The 18,461-nt window shown below is 40.7% G+C and overlaps 1 protein-coding gene across 6 annotated transcripts in view; it reads right to left on the reverse strand.

Moving 5' to 3' along the window:
- CDH18 (cadherin 18) overlaps positions 1–18,461 on the reverse strand; it is a 639,311-nt gene that overhangs the window by 62,820 nt on the left and 558,030 nt on the right. For all 6 annotated transcript variants that reach the window (XM_079984961.1, XM_079984957.1, XM_079984956.1 and 3 more), the window contains one exon: positions 5,133–5,300. In XM_079984961.1, coding sequence (XP_079841087.1) covers positions 5,133–5,300 — 168 coding nt within the window. The remainder of the gene's footprint in view (positions 1–5,132; positions 5,301–18,461) is intronic.

Here is an 18,461-nt window from a genome sequence, read left to right on the forward strand (position 1 = left end):
TGTTTCTCAATTTTCCAATCTAAAGTTCAGTATATACTTCCACATCCGGGGTTGTTTGTTTTTAATGTCTTCATGAAAATTCACTAGCATTTTACTGCAAAGTTCTCTTAATATACACATTTCTCTATGCGATTTTGCATTTTTTTGAATACTGATTTTCGCTAATATAACAATGTTTCATTCAATACTTTCAGCAATATGTGCATTGTTCTGCACACTTTACCCTAGTACATGCACTTTTGTGCAAATTACTTGGTTGGATAACTGCAGGGCAAAATTCAGAGACATGTGAAATTTAAAGGATGGTTGTGTTTCAATTCATGTATTGGACAGTGTGATTTACATAGGCTCACCTTTAAATGAGAACTGAATCTATTTTCTCCACCAACCTTATCGGGCTTTCTTCTTGCAGCAACCATGAGTTGTCTGTGGATAAATTTCAGCATGCCAGCACTTGCTCACATGTAGGGATCTCTGTGATTGAGGCAGCTTTGTACCTGGGTGTCCCAATTGCACAGAGCCCTTACTTGCAAAGAGGGAATTTCTCCACAGACATTCATGCACAACATGTGGTTCTTACAGAAAGAAGACCTCAAGGCAGGGAGAAGTACTAAAAGTGTGACCAGTTCCACCATCAACATGGGTATGCCCTACATGCATTTAATACATCCATAGGGCTATAGTGAAGGTTACATGTGGTTTGACCATGAGGACTTCTCCCTGTGTGTGGATCTTGGCTGCTAACATTCTCTGGCTGGTTGAGGGCAAAACAGTTGTACAGTCATACCTCGGGTTAAATATGCTTCAAGTTGAGCGCGTTCGAGTTGCGCTTCTCAGCAACCTGGAAGTAATGGAGTGTGTTACTTCCGGGTTTCACCGCTTGCGCATGCACAGACGCTCAAAATGACGTCACACGCATGCGCAGAAGCATCGAAAAGTGACACAAGCGTGCACAGACACACCATCGCTAGTTAGGTTTACCTCTAGATGCGAACGGGGCTCTGGAATGGATCCCATTCGTATCTAGAAGTACCACTGTATACATCTCTTCTAGGTTGGTTTTGGAGGTCACAGAAGAGGGGTCATTTTGGAAACCCCTGCCACAAGCTTTCTAATGAAAGGAGAGAAACCCTCACATATTAGTCCCCAGACTAGCTGTTCATGGGTGCCCTGGTTTGCTAGTGGAGCCTAGAGTGATATATGCTGCAAACGTCTCTACATTTTCACTATGTAGACTGCGTCTGAAGACAATTTGTCTCCTTAACAGTGTTCCTCCTCTTCTCAATTTCACAGACCGCCTGTCTTCTCATTTGCGATCACATAACATTCATTCAGCAACTGCTCACATAAAAAAATAATTATGGAGGCTCCAGTTACGACTCCACAGTTAAGTTTGTGGTGAGTTGTGCACTTAAAGTAGGAAATAGACTTCATTGCCATGCATAAAGAATACAGCAGATCTTCATAAAAACTACACCACTTATTCTTTCAAGCTTCAATTCAGCAAAGCGTTTAACCGAATGGCTATCACTTAAGACCATGCTTATTAAAAGAAGGCACATGCTTGAAAATTACACTTCCTTGAAGAAAACCACTAAAACAGGCTTATCAATACTGGTTGTGGTTTCTTAGAATTTACAAGTAGCCCCCCTTAAGTAAATTTGTTAAGACATTTTTTTTTAAAACTGGGGGCAGGGCGGGGAAGCAGGTTATTGTTTTGTTTTGTACTTGTTCTTGTTTTGATTATGTATTTTGTATTTTAATCTCGTATTTTCATCCTGTGAACTGCCTTGAGATCTATGGATGAAGGGTGAAATATATCTTGTGTGTCAGGGCCCCATGACCACTCCATTCCCTAGGGATTAAAGAATTAGACAATACACAGAATGTTGATTCTATGGGATCAAATAAGGCTACAACTTTATTGGTTACAGATGTGACGGTTTGGCCCTAGGCACTGGGCTAAGCCTCCACAAATACCACTCCACCCCATCTGCTAGGAGTGTCTCTAAGAGTGAAACCAACCAATAGTAGTAAGCTACTGTAAGCATTGCGATATAGTAAGCTGCTATAAGCATTGCTAAACAGTTTATTTATTTTTTAACAATACACAGTGTTGTAAAAAAACGACAACATAGTGAACTGATCAAAGATAAGAGTGTTCCTAATGAATAAACACTTGGTATCTCAAACACTGTGAGGGACTGACTCTTTTCCTCTCTAAATGATGCCTCTGTTTTTCCTTTGAATATAATAAAGACAAATGGCCCACAGTCAAAGAGTGCTGTAGACTAATTAACTAAGTAATTTACAAAACTAAAGAGTGTGCCACAAAAGCTTGTTCCCTCATTCCTCTGAGATTGTGGTCTTGTTAATACATTAGCAGAGCAATGTGGCTTGATCTTACAGTGCTCTAATAACGACGTAAGGCAGGAATTGTGTGGGATGGGCAGATCAGGTGGACACTACCCATGTCACTATTGGTGGTTTTGACTGGGCAAACTGGGAGCTGAGGTTCAAGTTGCCTGGACTTCAGGAAAAGGAATGACAAGAATGGGCAAGGGGACAGTGAGGTGTGCTTCCCTGTGCATCAATGGGAATAAAACAGAACAGCAGGCAAGAAATAATAATGAGGCAATTTAAATTTATTAAACTCACAGCAAGATCTTCAGAAAAATGTTCAAGCATAAAACTAGGGTTGCCATATTTTAAAAAGTAAAAACCAGGACCTCCCAAAGCTTGCTGAGATTTTTTAAGGAAGCCCTAAAATTCAGCCTTTGAAATCCTGGCCAGACATAGGCAGCCCTAATAAAACCCATGAATGGAGTGACAATGTTATAAACATCATTGACACTGTCCATAAAGTATGTCATGTTTTTCAGTATTTTCTATAACCTTCTGGACCTTGTCATTTTGACTCGCTTAAGACAGTGGCTTGGTTTGCATGTAATATGGAGTCAAACTATTGCTTAGCCTGAAGGCGCAAGTGTGCATTTAGAAAATCATGGCTCCTTTACTCCTTCCCTAGTCCTTTCTTGGGCTCGGGTGGCGGTTAGGCATTGGAATCTGTGGTTGGTGTATGGAAGGGCAGGGTGTGGCCATCGCCTATCCCTTCCTTATGGGTATTCCGTTAAAGGAATCCAGTGGTCGTGGATCCCGACCGATGCCCTGCTGTGGCTTGGGGCCATGGCACGACCCCCGGTGACATCAGGGGAGAGCTTACAGTTTTATTTGCATAAACAGGCTCCCCCTACTGGTGGTTAACCCCTGTTAGACTCGCCCCACCCTGTGGGTGGAGTCAATCTTTGGTGTTTTTTTCCAATGCCTAAGCCAATACCTCTCACATGGTGTAATCAATAAAGTTGTGGCCTTTTCTAGCCCATCAACCTTAAAATCTGTGTCCGTGTGTATTTTCTTATCCCCAAGCATGGGGGGAGGGTCCTCAAATCACAAAATAATGGCTCCTTTATTCCTTCCCTAGTCCTTTGGTTGCCATGCAGCAGATACCAAATGATCGTTTGATTAGCATTAAGTACAAATGAGGCCAACATTTAATACTCACAATTGTGGAACTCTGCCTGTCTATTCCTCCTGTCCCCTACATTTGATACTTTCTATATAGACCCATTTGAAAGGGTATGTTAAAGTGGCAAAGCTATCTTCTTTGGACAGGTCCCAAACTGTAAAAAATGTATCACGCCAAAGAGAAAACCTGCCCCTAGAATGCTTTCTCCTTCAGACACTACTCACCGCTGGCTCAAGCACATGCAGAGTGGAGATTGTAAAATGCTATGTTGTCCTCCGAGGCTTGTATTTTTTAACACTATTTTTCTATGTAGGGACTTGTTTTCCCTCCTGAAATAACCCAGTGTCTTTGCGTCAAGCTAGGCAGGATAGTCCAACTAGTTATTGTCATTCAGGAAGCAGGGATCCCAGCAGATTTTGTTCATCTATTACTTGAGCCAGCTACTTCGGCCACCAAAAGCATCTATTTTGGTCTCCCCCACCTTGCTCTAGTCTAGTTTCCAGCTGAGAAAATTGCTCAGGGTCAGCATGCTGAGAGACTCACCATCTAACTTCTCCAACTCCTAGCCAGCTTTGCCCTTAATAAAAGGTGCAGAGCATTTGCTATTTTTAAATAAAGAGCAATTAGTTTCAAGTACATTGGAAACTTGCTGTATGGAGTATTTATTTGTTCATACGAGGAAGGAAAATCAATGTCTGGAACACTAAACATTTAAATGAAGTCCTATCAGTCGTTTACTATTCTCTAAGGAGGCCAGATCAAAAACTTTATGATCTACCTGTAGAAACATCTGCAGCCTGAAATTTAGCAAGGTCATACACTTGGTATTTGAAAGATATGAAGCAGGCAAAATTCAGAATGCCTAAATAATGCTTCTTTAGTCATTAACACATGCTTGTCTGCAGTTCCAAACACTTGCACCAGCTTGTAACGCCAATTGAATTTAGTAGGCCTTCCTTCTGAGTAACCATCCTTTGAATTGTACTGTGAACACCATTCATTATTGAAATTAGTCAATTATAACCAGAAGCAGTTTGATGGGTAGTGGCGAAACTGCTATACTAGCTTTCTGGTAGGTGCAACACTGGTGCTTACTGGGAGGGAGAGTAGTGGCAGTTGGAGAGGTTGGTACGATGCAAACACACCGGTAGGAATTCCAGATAGGCTCTGACAGCGTGTTTGCACCATCCTAACTGCCTGGACAATATGAGTGTAGTCACATATTCTCCCTCCCCAAGCTTTCCCTTTGCTGATTTCACTTGTTTAGATTTGATATCCTGCTTTATCACTACCCTAAGGAGTCTCAAAGTGGCTAACACTCTCCTTTTCCCTTCCTCTCCCACAACAAACAGGCTGAGAGACTTCAGAGAAGTGTGACTAGCCCAAGGTCACCCAGCAGCTGCATGTGGAGGAGCAGGGAATCGAACCTGGTTCACCGGATTACCAGTCCACTGTTATTAACCACTACACCACACTGGCTTTCTGTTGATTATTCACAGCTCATCCTGCTTCTTAACCAAATACCTTCGAAATGAATGTAACTCTTAATTACTACAGGCAAAGGTTTAGTCAGGAGGAAAAAAAATCAGATCAAACCTTTACATACTCTGAGGGAACCTGGGGGGATTGTCGTTGACATCGGTGAGCGTGATATTGACTGTGGTTGATCCAGACAACCCTCCAACTTGTCCTGCCATATCTTTGGCTTGAATGACAACCGAATAATGTTCTCTGGCTTCTCTGTCCATGTTATGCAAGGCTGTCCTGATGACTCCTGTGATGTTTAACAAAAGGAAAAGGAGGAGGAGAGGCAGGAAGGGGGGAAAGAGAAGTATTATTTCTCACTTTTTTTTAGAAAGGCATAAAAGGAACAGATACTCTCACAGCTCCTCTCACCTACAGAATGACACCCTAGAAGAACCTGATGTTAGAAAAAACAATCACCATCTCTAACAAATTTTGCTTTGCATTCAGCCAGTTTTCAGTCTCCCCTGTACTGCATCAGTTGGTGAGGGAAAATGGCTCATATTGGCATTATGAAGAAATGTCAACCCCTACTGCACCACTGCCTTCAAAGGAAAATGGGGGTAGCATTTGATAGCCAGCTTGCTGTAGGGTATGTGGAAATTATTTTTTAAAAAAACACCAAAGTGAAAACACCCCTGATACAAAGAAGTATAATGTATGGATATATGGTTGATCTGATCCATGCAAAGCAGAAAGAACCCCAGATGCAATGCCAAAAAAGAATATCATTTCACTGCATATAATTGCTTTAGCAGCAGCTTAATTGAATTATTAATGAATGCAATATTGTGCCTTATGTGTGAGGTCTTTAAAAGAAAATTTGATTTTGGAAACGGGAGCATGTTTTGTTTGCCATTGATAACGTAGCTGTATTCTCATGAATGACTCTGTGAAATTATGTAATTATGTAAATTGTGAAAGCGATGCCAACGCATGATGACCTTTTTAGGAAAGCTCAAAGTCAGTGGGCTTCAGCGCAACATTACTTCATATACTGAAAAGCTACATATAATTCTAATGTATACATTCTTACCTGAGACTTCATTCCTATGCACATTTACCTAGGAGTTCAGGACAGCTGAATTTTGCAATCGTTCATACAGAAAATTGGGCTCAGCAACCAACTTTGTACACCAGACTTTCAAGCCATTTTTGCATATAGGTCCAGCATCAGCACTTGACCCCCTCTGGCAGCTGACAGGGGGCCCCAACACCTTGCCAGGATACAGTGCTGATGCTTGCCCTGAGCCCCATTTACTCATCTGAATGAATGGGCAACCTTTGATGTTGCTAAACATCCCAATAGCTTGGACTATATACCCATTCCAAATAGAAACAATAGAGCATGTGCTTCTCCAGTGTCTTTATTACAGAGACATTCATACTAGCCTCATCTTACCATTACTGCCTAACTACCCAGGGCACACAAGACAATTCTATACCTCCCTACTGCTTTCAGATACCAATCCTGCTACAACATACAACGTTGCCAGATTCTGCACAGTAGCACTCAAAATTTCTCAGATGATGACCTGTGCCACAAACTAGATATAATGAGCACTCGTATTAGATTGATAGCTATTGTCTTATATATACTAACCTTTTACGCTCTTTCACTCTTGTCCAATCTTCCTAACCCTTCTTTTAGACTTATTTTGGATTCTTATAGACTTTTGTACAGTCGTACCTTGGAAGTCGAATGGAATCCGTTCCAGAAGTCTGTTCAACTTCCAAAACCTTCCAAAACCAAAGAGCAAGTTCTGATTGGCTGCAGGAAGCTCCTGCAGCCAATTGGAATCTGCAGAAGCCCTGCCGGACGTTCGGCTTCCAAAAGAACATTCAAAAACCGGAACTAGGCTGTTCGACCTCCAAGGTATGACGGTATATACTTTCTGTTTTAACTTTTTTTAGATTTTAAATGATCATACCCCTCCCTCCTTAAGCTGGTCTACAACCATAATAAAGATTTGTTGTTGTGGTATATCCACTGTATGGAAATTGATAACAGGACAGCAAAAATGGATTCTACTCACCCTAATGGTGACCAAGAGACTGATACCATAAAAAGTTTTCTTCAACGGAGGGACTCCCTCCCCCCCCCAACAAAAGAAAATTATCTTCAGATGACAGACATCATTTACCAAAACACTTCTGGGTTCTCCAGGAAATGCTCTCTTAGTTTCATTTAATAAGGAGCTTTCTCAAGGATGTGGGAATCCACATTTATCTCCTGCTGTATTACTGTTAAATATACTCCTTGAAAAGTAGGACACATCATCAAGGCACAATTTCTGCATACATTATAGCACTCAAGAAATCAGTCCAACAGGAAGGGAGTAAAAACAAACTTGTACACTTACCAATATCCCCCAAGGCCTTTAGTTATATGTACCAAGACTTACAATTTATACTTGTATCATGTTCAATTAAATCTCAATCTCCTGAACATAACAACATCTTTATGTCTAAATATGTGGCAAGGTGAATTCTCAGTCCATGCCATTAGTAGCACTGGTGCTAACCTCAAAAATCTACCATGATTGTCCAGTAATCCAATATTGCTTCTTGACAGATCCATGGAATATTGTCTAACTGTGATAGATTTGTGAGGCTCTTCAATGATTCCACACTCACACTCTGGATTAAGCCCAATATTTAATTACTTTTATGTAATCACACACATTGGTCCCAGAACTATTTAGGTTTCTAAGCATAGCATTGATGACACTGGATTTGTTCCCATATGAACAATCTTAGGCATGTCTAAACGGCCTCGGCCCAGTATACCTGAAGGAGCATCTCTACCTCCATCGTTTACCCCGGACACTGAGGTCCAGCTTCGAGGGCCTTTCTCTCACTGCGAGAAGTGAGGCTACAGGGAACCAGGCAGAGGGCCTTCTTGGTAGTGGTGCCACCCTGTGGAACACCCTCCCACCAGATGTCAAGGAAATAAACATCTGAAGGCAACTCTGTTTAGGGAAGTTTTTAAAGTTTGAAGTTTTATCATGTTTTTAATATTCTGTTGGGAGCCGGCCAGAGTAGCTGGGGAAACCCAGCCAGATGGACGAGGTATTATTATTATTATTATTATTATTATTATTATTATTATTAATAATAATCCAGAAGTAAATAAATCCCACTGAGTTCAATTTACTCCTAAGGCAATTGTTTAGAACAGTGTTTCTCAACCGGGGGCCATATGGTCCCCTGTGCCCCCCTCCCCTGGATATTTCAAAGGAACCACAGGTGAAATTATATAATTTATATAATCATCTTAAAAATAAAAAATAAAACATGTTTTATTTACAAGAAAAATAGCTACCTTTCTACCAGTAGGACAGGGACACTACAGGAAGGAAACAAAGGAAGGAAACAAAGGAAGGTTGAGAAACACTGGTCTAGAGGACTGAAGAATTCAACAGGAATTAGAAAGCAACAATAGCTTAAATCCCATTACATAAAACTTTTTTAAAATAGTCTGCAACATAGTAAGAGTCTGATGCCATCTTTCTTGTGTATCAGATATGCAGAGATAGCAGTGTGTGAACACCCTCTTTTCCCTTGAGAAATGTTGCTCTTCTTACTGAAACTCTTTTTATTTGTTTCAGCAACATACAGCTGATACTTCGTCCCAGTAATGGTCTCCAGATTTGCCTTCAAACTGTGGTTCAGACAAAATTTGGTGGCATCTCTAATACCTCTGCGACCTCCATGGGAAACAACCCTAGATCTCTATAGCAGCAAACAATTCCTGGGCCTGAGACTTTTCTTCCAAGTATGAGTTTGTCACCTGAAAGACTGAGAAGGCCACAAAATTTCATCTCACATGGAGTGCTTCTTCATCTTTTGGTAGGAAATTTTATAACAGAGTTAGCAACAGATCAAACTTTGATTAAAGCCATTTCATCAAATAGCACAATATGCCACTCTAGAAAAAGAAGATAAGATGAACAATTTTACTACTCCAGCTGATGATTTATTGTCTACTCGCTTGACAAATGGCCAACTGAGCTGACAACTGGTGTGAAATATTTTTTTTTGTTATTTGCTGTTTTCTTTATTGTTTTGTATTGAGCAGACAGGTGCTTTTGACATCAAGAAGATGCTGAAAGGTTATATGAAGAGAACTGACCGAAAATCCTTCCAAGGAGCCCATGACGAGTATCTTTACCAATACTGTATTATGATCTTTAAATATCCAGCTTTGCCAACATCTTTGTCTATAAAGTTATATAATGGTTAGCTATTGATTTTGTTGGTATTCAATCAAGATTTATTGACCAGAAAGTTAAATAATGGTTGCTTGGAAGATAAAGGTTTATCTGAAGGGTCAATACAATATAAAATTTATTGAAAACAGACATTCTGTGTTTCAATGATATGTGGATGATATTGCTAGAAAAGAAAATGATCTTTTTTTTTCTAACATAGGTTTTAAGATACAGTAATTTGCATGTTGCCAGCACACCAGAATGGAAGAGTCATGACAACCAAATGTGGATAAACAGGTTATATTAAGTATAACAACTTGAGGATCTGCAAAACGAATTAACTAGTCAGATTCAACCAATGTAACAAGTTGACCAACGTTCACCCCAATGTGTCCGTCAGGCTAAAGAGCACCTCCCAGCGCCCATAGGCCATGCCTAACAACAGTGACTAAGGGATACTCACAATCCAACACTGCCTCAGATAAGTGTTCCATTCTTTCTGAAATCTTCTTGCCTGCCTGGACTACATGCCAAACAGAAAGACCTTTAACAACAGAGTGGTTTTTTAGGCTGATAGACCACCTCTCCATCTTGTGCTTGCTGTTGTTCTTGTTTAGTCATTTAGTCATGTCCGACTCTTCCTGACCACATGGACCAGAGCACACCAGGCACTCCCACTGCCTCCTACAGTCTTCCACTGCCTCCTGCATTTTGGTCAAACTCATGTTGGTAGCTTCAAGAACACTGTCCAACCATCTCGTCCTCTGTCGTCTCCTTCTCCTTGTGCCCTCAATCTTTCCCAACACCAGGGTCTTTCCCAGAGAGTCTTCTCTTCTCATGAGGTGGCCAAAGTATTGGAGCCTCAGCTTCACGATTTGTCCTTCCAGTGAGCACTCAGGGCTGATTTCCTTCAGAATGGAGAGGTTTGATCTTCTTGCAGTCCATGGGACTCTCAAGAGTCTCCTCCAGCACCATAATTCAAAAGCATCAATTCTTCGGTGATCAGCCTTCTTTATGGTCCAGCTCTCACTTCCAAACATCACTACTGGGAAAACCATAGCTTTAACTATACGGACCTTTGACGGCAAGGTGATGTCTCTGCTTTTTAAGATGCTGTCTAGGTTTGTCGTCACTTCCACTCTATTCTAAATCATAGCTATGGCATCCCAGGTGGTGTCCCCAAGGTTCTATGCCCAGTGCAACTGAACTGTTTGTATGCCCCTAAATCCCATATGCTGGAAGTGTCCCAGAAAACCAGAACATCCCATTTTCCCCTGCTGTCAGATACGCTGGCAGGCACGGGAGCTCCCAATCTCTCTGGGAGCTTCCAATAAGAATTAATGAACCTCTGGAAGGTTTATAGTCCATTTTATTTACAACAACATTCTGAGAGCAGCTTCGGACCACCCTCTATCAGGATGTCAGTTGCTTACTCTGAATCCTCTTCCCTTCCACAGCAAGAAGCTCGCCAATGGCCATCTGTCCCTCCCCTGTGCTTCTGCTGTTCTTTAACCCCTTCAGTACTCCAAGTTTGAGGGGAGGGAGGGATTTCCCTGCCACTCTTGATAGAAGAATCCCCCAACCGCTCCCTCCCTCCTGGTTGCCTAGCTACTATCTCAAAGCTGTCTACTTCTTCCCCCAACTGTGTGGCCTCTGAATCTGCTTCTGGGAATGTCGAATGAAGGGGGGTGCGGATCCTCCCCTTCTTCCTCTGTTAGAGGCTGTTCTGTCTGTGACTGCATTTCCCCATCTTCAGAGACAGACCAGTCTCTGGCATCCGATTCAGACCAGCCCCTGACAGCCATGATAGCATGGTGGCCATTTCAGACACTGTGTTTTGAGGCACCATGAAAGCATGCCCCTCAAAGAAGTGCATATTTTGGGCTGAGTGATCTCCAAAGTTAGATAACTTTGGATGAGTTCTTCTTCAGTCACTGGTGGTAACTTTTTTTGTGGTTGAGGAAGGCAAAGGAAGTGGCTTCCTCCGTGTGGTGGCAATGTTGTACTTATTAGGACAGGGCAAGGTGAGGGGGCCTCTAGATTGGAAGCAGAGTTGCAGAGCCATGCCCACCTGTTGCCAACATCACTGCCACAACCTTTTATGGGATAAAGTCCTCCCAGCTCACCACTGACGTGAGGAAGTAAATTAGCTCTAGAACAACTCTATGATGTGACAGATTTTGATGACACCCTGATATTGATTCCAGGGGATTCCGCTGAAGGCATGGCCACCATCTCACCAACAAATGCTAGAAAGAATGGGTTGCATCTAGCTAGGCCAAACTCAGAGGAGGCTCATTGATTTCAATGGCTCTTCTTCCATGTATGACTTAAGTCAGATACAACTGTATGGAATTCAGCTGCAATTGTCATTCTGGCACACAAAGGAAGTCTTTGAACAGTGATCCATTACATTAATATGCTATCACTTAGGATTTTGCAACTTTATTTTTATGAACTGCTTTGTGGAAGCCATTTGCAGAAAAATGACTGAAGAAGAGACATTTATTATCCTTCTGAAGTGGTCATTCATCACTTGAAAAGTGATCCATAAATATCCTCTAAATCTTCAGATATTTAAATGGTGAGACAAGCATATTTTGCAGAAGGACATGAATAGACTATTATGCTGTGAGTGATGCATTTTTTTCATGTGGAAATTGCAAAGAAATGAGGTCTCTGGAAGCCTTGAATTTTAAGAAAATATTTTAAATTAAAACTAACTGCACTGTAAAGAGTCCTGCAACCAAATTATCTTACTCATTTCCACTTAATTTATGTATATATACACAATTCAGCCTCACACTCCCTCCTGGGATCCCTTGCATTATTACCTCCTCAATAATGCTCATTTGCCAAAGTTCTGACCTTTTTCATTCAAGTGTCCAGGTGAAATTCATCCTTCCTGACACTGAAAACAGTCTTTCATCCTGTTGCCAACATTTATTTCCCTCCTATAAATATTTTCTCCTCCCTTCTAATGGAAAGACAGCTGCAGAAATTTGATATTTGAAATTTGAAAAAAAAACCCACTGATAGTTGCAAACACGACACTCCAACATCATTATATATTTGCAGATGGACTTTTCATAATGTTCAAAAGGATGGGTATTTTAAACAAAATATGGTAAGGTAAAGGAAGAAAAATTCACTACATACAGAGGGGAAAACTGAAACCCAGGGGTTGGAGGGGAATAAAAGGAATTTAGCTGTGGGGAATTCATAATGTCTGAATCTGCCTTGGCAGATTGATTTGCCCATGGCCTTACCCTTCTCATTAAACTTTATTTGAACCCACATCCATAGCAATCATCCTCAGAACTTGCCTTCTCAAAGAATACTGTACTATATGGAAGAACATCTGATGGTTTCATTTCTTGTATACGTTTGTTTTTCACTGAGAGGAAAGAAGGGATAACTTGCCAAAATGTTAGGTTCCATTGAAAATGATTTGCAGGTGTGTGATCTTGCTCACAATACATTCTTTGCTATAGGTGTTTTTTCCTTTCCTTTTCATCAGGATGATGGTGTTGTGCTACTTGGAGAAAATGACCTTGTAAAAACTGACTGTTACGATCTTTGAACAATTGCCACACCATTCCCCCTGCTAACAACTTTTTCTAACTGTCAGCCTTACAAAAGACGACAAAGCTCCATTTTGTTTTTCTTGTCTGGAAGTCCTCTTTACTTCAGGATTGTCTGCACGTGTGTCTCTTAACCACACAAAACTGACTGAACTACATGTCATAAATACAGAATTGAAAAGAACATATCAAAGAAATGGTTCTGCAGTGCATGCTCAACTGTAAACTGGAGTTTGCGGTGTTTTCATATAATGTGTTTTCATTTTTTTAATTATTCATTTAATTAAAAAGTGAAGTCACTCAGAGAATTATGGTCTAATATTGCTTTCCCGCCAGATACGTGCCTTCAAGTAAAATAAGCTTAAATGATGTGGAATTCATAATTCAGACATGTTAAATCCCTTCTCATGTAAATATGCTGTGGTGAGAGGCACAATGTGAAATAATATAGCACGGGGGAGGGAAACGTTCTTACCATTTTTTTTTTTTTTTTTTTTAAATCCCCTTCCCTTGCTGAACTGGTTTTGTGCCAAGTGATCATTTAGGAAGCATTTATTACCCCCCCCCCAAAAAAAAAAAAACCCCGGCATAATTCTGCAGCAAATTTGAGGCCTCCCAGTACATTCCGTGTGCTTTTAAAGATTTTTATACAAGAGAAAAAGAGCACCCTCTAGTTAATGATAATGGACATTTTGCTAGTCTCTTCCTTTGCTTTTTACAATTGGAATAGCACAAAGGCAAATATGAAGAGAAAGAAAGACTGTCTATTTTTATATCCAGGGGAAATATAGTGTCCACTTTAGAATCTGAATGTGTCTGCCTGAACTAGTAATCCTCTGATACAGTTTAAGTCTTGCCTTCCAGACTTGCTAAGCTTTATGTCATGAGCTTACATTTGTGCCTAGTACGAAAGGTTGACAAAAACCACCTTGTCCTGACACAATGTGAGGTAGATCCACACTGTACATTTACAGCGCATTCAAAACAGATTTAGAACATATGAGTTCCCCCAAAGATCCTGAGAACTGTAGTTTGTTAAGGGTGCTGGGTAAATGTAAAAGTGTGAGGGGAAAGTTGGATAATAATAATAATAATAATAATAATAATAATAATTTATTTGTACCCCACACATCTGGCTAGGTTTCCCTAGCCACTCTGGGCGGCTTCCAACAAAATATTAAAAATACATTAAAATGTCAGACGTTAAAAACTTCCCTAAACACCCAGAAATTCCCTGGACATCCAGAAATATAACTGGAAGTGGATTCCAGAATATTTGGTGGCTATATTTGTTGGAAAAATGCCCCTGGGGAAGGGTGCCAACTTCCCAAGACACCGGGGCTTCTCTCCTGTGGTCATTCTCTGGCTGGAATTCTCCCTCAGTCCAGAGAGACCGGTGATAAGCGACCCCTCCCTCCTGAGAGGAGCACACTCGCTTTCTCCTGCCAATCCATCACAGAAGAAAGAGACAGTCCATAGTCTACTCACTACTTTATTAAGACTGTACAAGCATGACTGCTCTCATGAGCAGCATAACACAAGAGTCTCCGACTCGACTCAAGCTTCGACCAAGAAGCGATAGCAACTCACAGTAACTCCCCGGTTACAATGAGAACTGGCTGAGATTTCCTGTCTCACGCTCAGAGACATCACATGATGTCAACAATGTAGCTGCCTGCTCGCAGCTGATGGGAACTGAAATCCCAACAATATCATCATTAAATTCAATTATTGTTGGTTTAGGTGCCTGATACCACTAGCACTATAAAGGAAAGTTAGTCTACTACTAAATGCACTGCTGACCATAGGAGCCAACTCCTAGGACCAAGGTACCTTCAGCCCCCCAAATAAAACATTTGAGGGTGCAAACCCCACCCCTAGTTGATGGCCCCTATTGAAAAGGTGTGTGTGTGTGAGAGAGAGCACCATGTAATGTGATCAATTTTGCAGGGCGAGGCTTACCTGCTCCCCCATATTTAATTCAAGTTGGCATCCCTGGTGGTGACCAAGTAGGGGTTGCTAACCGGTAGCAACCCAGACTTTGCTGGGCTACAGTTCCCATCACCCTTGACCCTTGACCATGCTGGCTGGGAATGACAGGATCTTGAGGCTGGCAACTTCCAAAGAGCTGCAGGGCAGCCACTCCTGTGATATAGCTAGGCAAAGTTGCCAACTTTTCTACCCACCGCTTCTCCAGCGACATTACCAACAGCCTGATCTGCAACCACTTGCAGGCAATAAAACTTAGGTTTGTGCCACGGAAATCATTGACTGCTGATTTCTGCATAAGAAACTGATGTTAAAGGCAGAAGAGCAAGTGAGGGCATTTTCCCCTAGTCAGCAAGTAGCTGTATTGCATTACAGTGGTACCTCGGGTTACATACACTTCAGGTTACATACGCTTCAGGTTACAGACTCTGCTAACCCAGAAATAGTGCTTCAGGATAAGAACTTTGCTTCAGGATAAGAACAGAAATCGTGCTCCAGCGGCGCAGCGGCAGTGGGAGGCCCCATTAGCTAAAGTGGTGATTCAGGTTAAGAACAGTTTCATGTTAAGTACAGACCTCCGGAACGAATTAAGTACTTAACCCAAGGTACCACTGTATTTCATAGTGAGGGTAACTATTGTTTTTTTGTATTTATAAGTTCCCTCAAGCAATCAGCTTCTAGGTGACTAATAGGAAATGGAGTTGGATTTTTATTTATTTGTTAATGTTAAATAAAATTGTGGTGGCGCAAAAAAAAAAAAAAAGTTCCCCCATATGCACAAATAACTCCGGGACACTTGATGAATACTAGTGTAGAGACGAGGGATTAACTTGGTTTTTTCCCCTGTACAGTTGGGTTCATGTTGTTTGGTTTACAGATTTTGCCCAATACTAGTTCTAGTGAAGACTAGAACTTTGTCCAATACTAGTTAGAGAACATGACTAATTTGGCTTTATTAATTTCAATATTTACACTTTGAATATAATTTTGTGGATACAACCATATGGAACCATGGCAAGACTTCCAAATAAACTTTTTTACAGTAACCTGATCAAATAAATATATTGAGGTTTTATAATCTTAGCATCTGTAGCTTTTTGAGTATGTGTCTGATTTGTGTTTTATTTTATTTATTTATTGGATTGCTATCCCACCTGCCTGTGTTGAGGTAAAGTCATTGATGTCAATAATGACCGAGTGGGTGGGTTCCTTCTTCAATGCTAAAATTAACCATGGGTATGTTTCAAGGATGCAATCCTACATATTTGTATCTGCAAAGAAATCCCATTGAAGGCAACTAGGCTTACTTCTTAATAGCATCTGTAGGTTTAATTAAAAAAAAAACCATAATGTAAGCAAAAGCAAATTTGAACCTCCTGGGAGGGTGAAAGAGGTTCTACAGCAAAAAGAGTAGGCTCAGGAAAACTAGAAATAATATGGGAAGGAGGGGGGGGGGAGATGTTCAGATGGTGACAGCACAGGATACTCTCATTGATTTTATAAGAACTCCTGACATTTCATGATGAGTCATTTAATAATAATAATAATAATAATAATAATAATAATAATAATAATAATAATTTATTTGTATCCTACCCTCCCCTGCCAGAGCTGGGCTCAGAACGGCTAGCATCATATCAATAACACAATATACATAAAACAAGCAATCAATTGATTAAAATGCACCCCAAAATTAATTCAAATAAATTAAAATTAAACTAAACAAATGACAGTCCTCAGGTTAAATTCAAAGCAGTGAATACTCGCCAGGACCAACTGTTTCCACTGATATTATAAGGATCTGTGAGCGGACTTCTGTTTATTATCTAAAGCAGCCACCGCCAAAATAATAATGATTTCCCATTCTTTCTTTGAAAGAACACACAAAGAACAGAGGGAACACATGGAAACATATACTGGCAGTGTCTTGAGCAGCAAACCATGGAGCTTTATGCTTTAAGATGACAATAAAAAGAGAAGGGAAATGCGTGTTGCTGGCTCCACATTTCAGAGCTTTTAACTAGCCTAGTGCACATTATGGCCAATTTGATATTTCATTTTTGCAGTCTGCAGCAGTGCCTGTATTTCACACTTTTCATGGCAGTGATAGCTGAGTGCAGATAACTACATGCCCCCCCCCCATTCCTACATACAGCTGTTGAGCAACACTGAAATCATTTTCCAACTCATTAAGTGCATTCCTCCACCTACAAAGACTGAGCCACTGATAGTAAAAACAGAGATAATTCAGACAAGAGCATGCAGGTGCAAATCTGTCAAACAGCAAAAGCAGTAGAAGGCTAACCGGCTCCAAACTATCACTTGCAATCCTCTTCTTGCTGAGACTTTTGTGCACTGGGTGTATAGACCTCCTGTGCAGATGGTATATTATTGTCCTGTAGTAAGTGAACATTTCCACTGCCAAAGCAACAGCAGCCAACCCCTCAACCCCCAAAATCTGGATAAATTAGGCAACGTCAGCATAGCATCCAGCAGGGAAAGGCAACCCATTACTGAAAAGCCAGGTGCTCACATAAAGCTTCAGGAACACTTTTACAAATATAAAACTAGTCATCAGGCTCTTAAGTACCTAAATGCCAGTAACTTATAGATGCAAAAGCAAGGGAGTTTGGAATATAAATCTCCTTCCCCTATTCTGTGATACTCTGATCTGTATTCTCCCTGTCTCCCCCCCCCACTCCGTGTGTGTGTGTGTGTGTGTGTGTGTGTGTGTCACATCACTGCGGACATGACAGTTTGATGGGAGTCATTGAAAAAGGGTTCTTCTTCAATTTCGGAGGACTCCTTGAAAGTATGGAGAGTTTCCCGTAAATGAAACTTCTGTTATTTGGCACAGGTAGTTGGAAATAATGAAACAATGCTCTGCCTTGACCTGAATTTCATTATTTACTTAATAGACAAAACATTGACTCATAAAACTTTTAGTCAAAACTCTCCCCCATACTTGAGTCATGTGCCATTTTTTTATGTCTCCTTTCCTTCCTTTTCTGATAGTAGCCTCACATATATATAGTTGGAAAGTTGTGAGGAAAGGGATAGGAGGGAAACTGACAGGTGAGGGGGCTGGGAATAATTCTGGGAGAGAGCCTGACTTTTCCCTCAGATTTTAGTCAGCATTTGTCTAGCAATATTTTATTTTATTTTAATTTTTTTAACAAAGTTATAATAATAAAAAATAAAAAGTGCACCCCATCGAGACCATTCCATTCAAACTATCTAACCTCCCAAAATTTCAACACCTCTTGTGATGCTTTGACCCCTTTCCGTTTTAACAGTACAAATTCTACAAATACCATATCTCCTCAAAACCATTTCTCCTGCATATTCCCTGTCTTACCTTAATAGCACATGTTAATTTATCGTTAATAGCTATATCCCACACCTCTTTATAGCATTCTTCCATTTTATATTCTGCTTGCCTCTTCCACTTCCTCGCTAGACTAACTCGTTCAGCTGTCCATAAATTTGTGAGGAAGTCCTTCATAGCCTGTGAACCCCATTGTAAATTGATAACAATGCTACCTTTGGAAATTTGGTAAGCTTTAGCCCAGTGATTTCTGTTATCTCCTTAAACACCATTTGCCCAAAAAAATTGTACATATT

This window comes from Podarcis cretensis (assembly GCF_951804945.1).
Source record: "Podarcis cretensis genome assembly, chromosome: 7".
In the NCBI taxonomy this organism is placed as follows: Eukaryota; Metazoa; Chordata; class Lepidosauria; order Squamata; family Lacertidae; genus Podarcis; species Podarcis cretensis.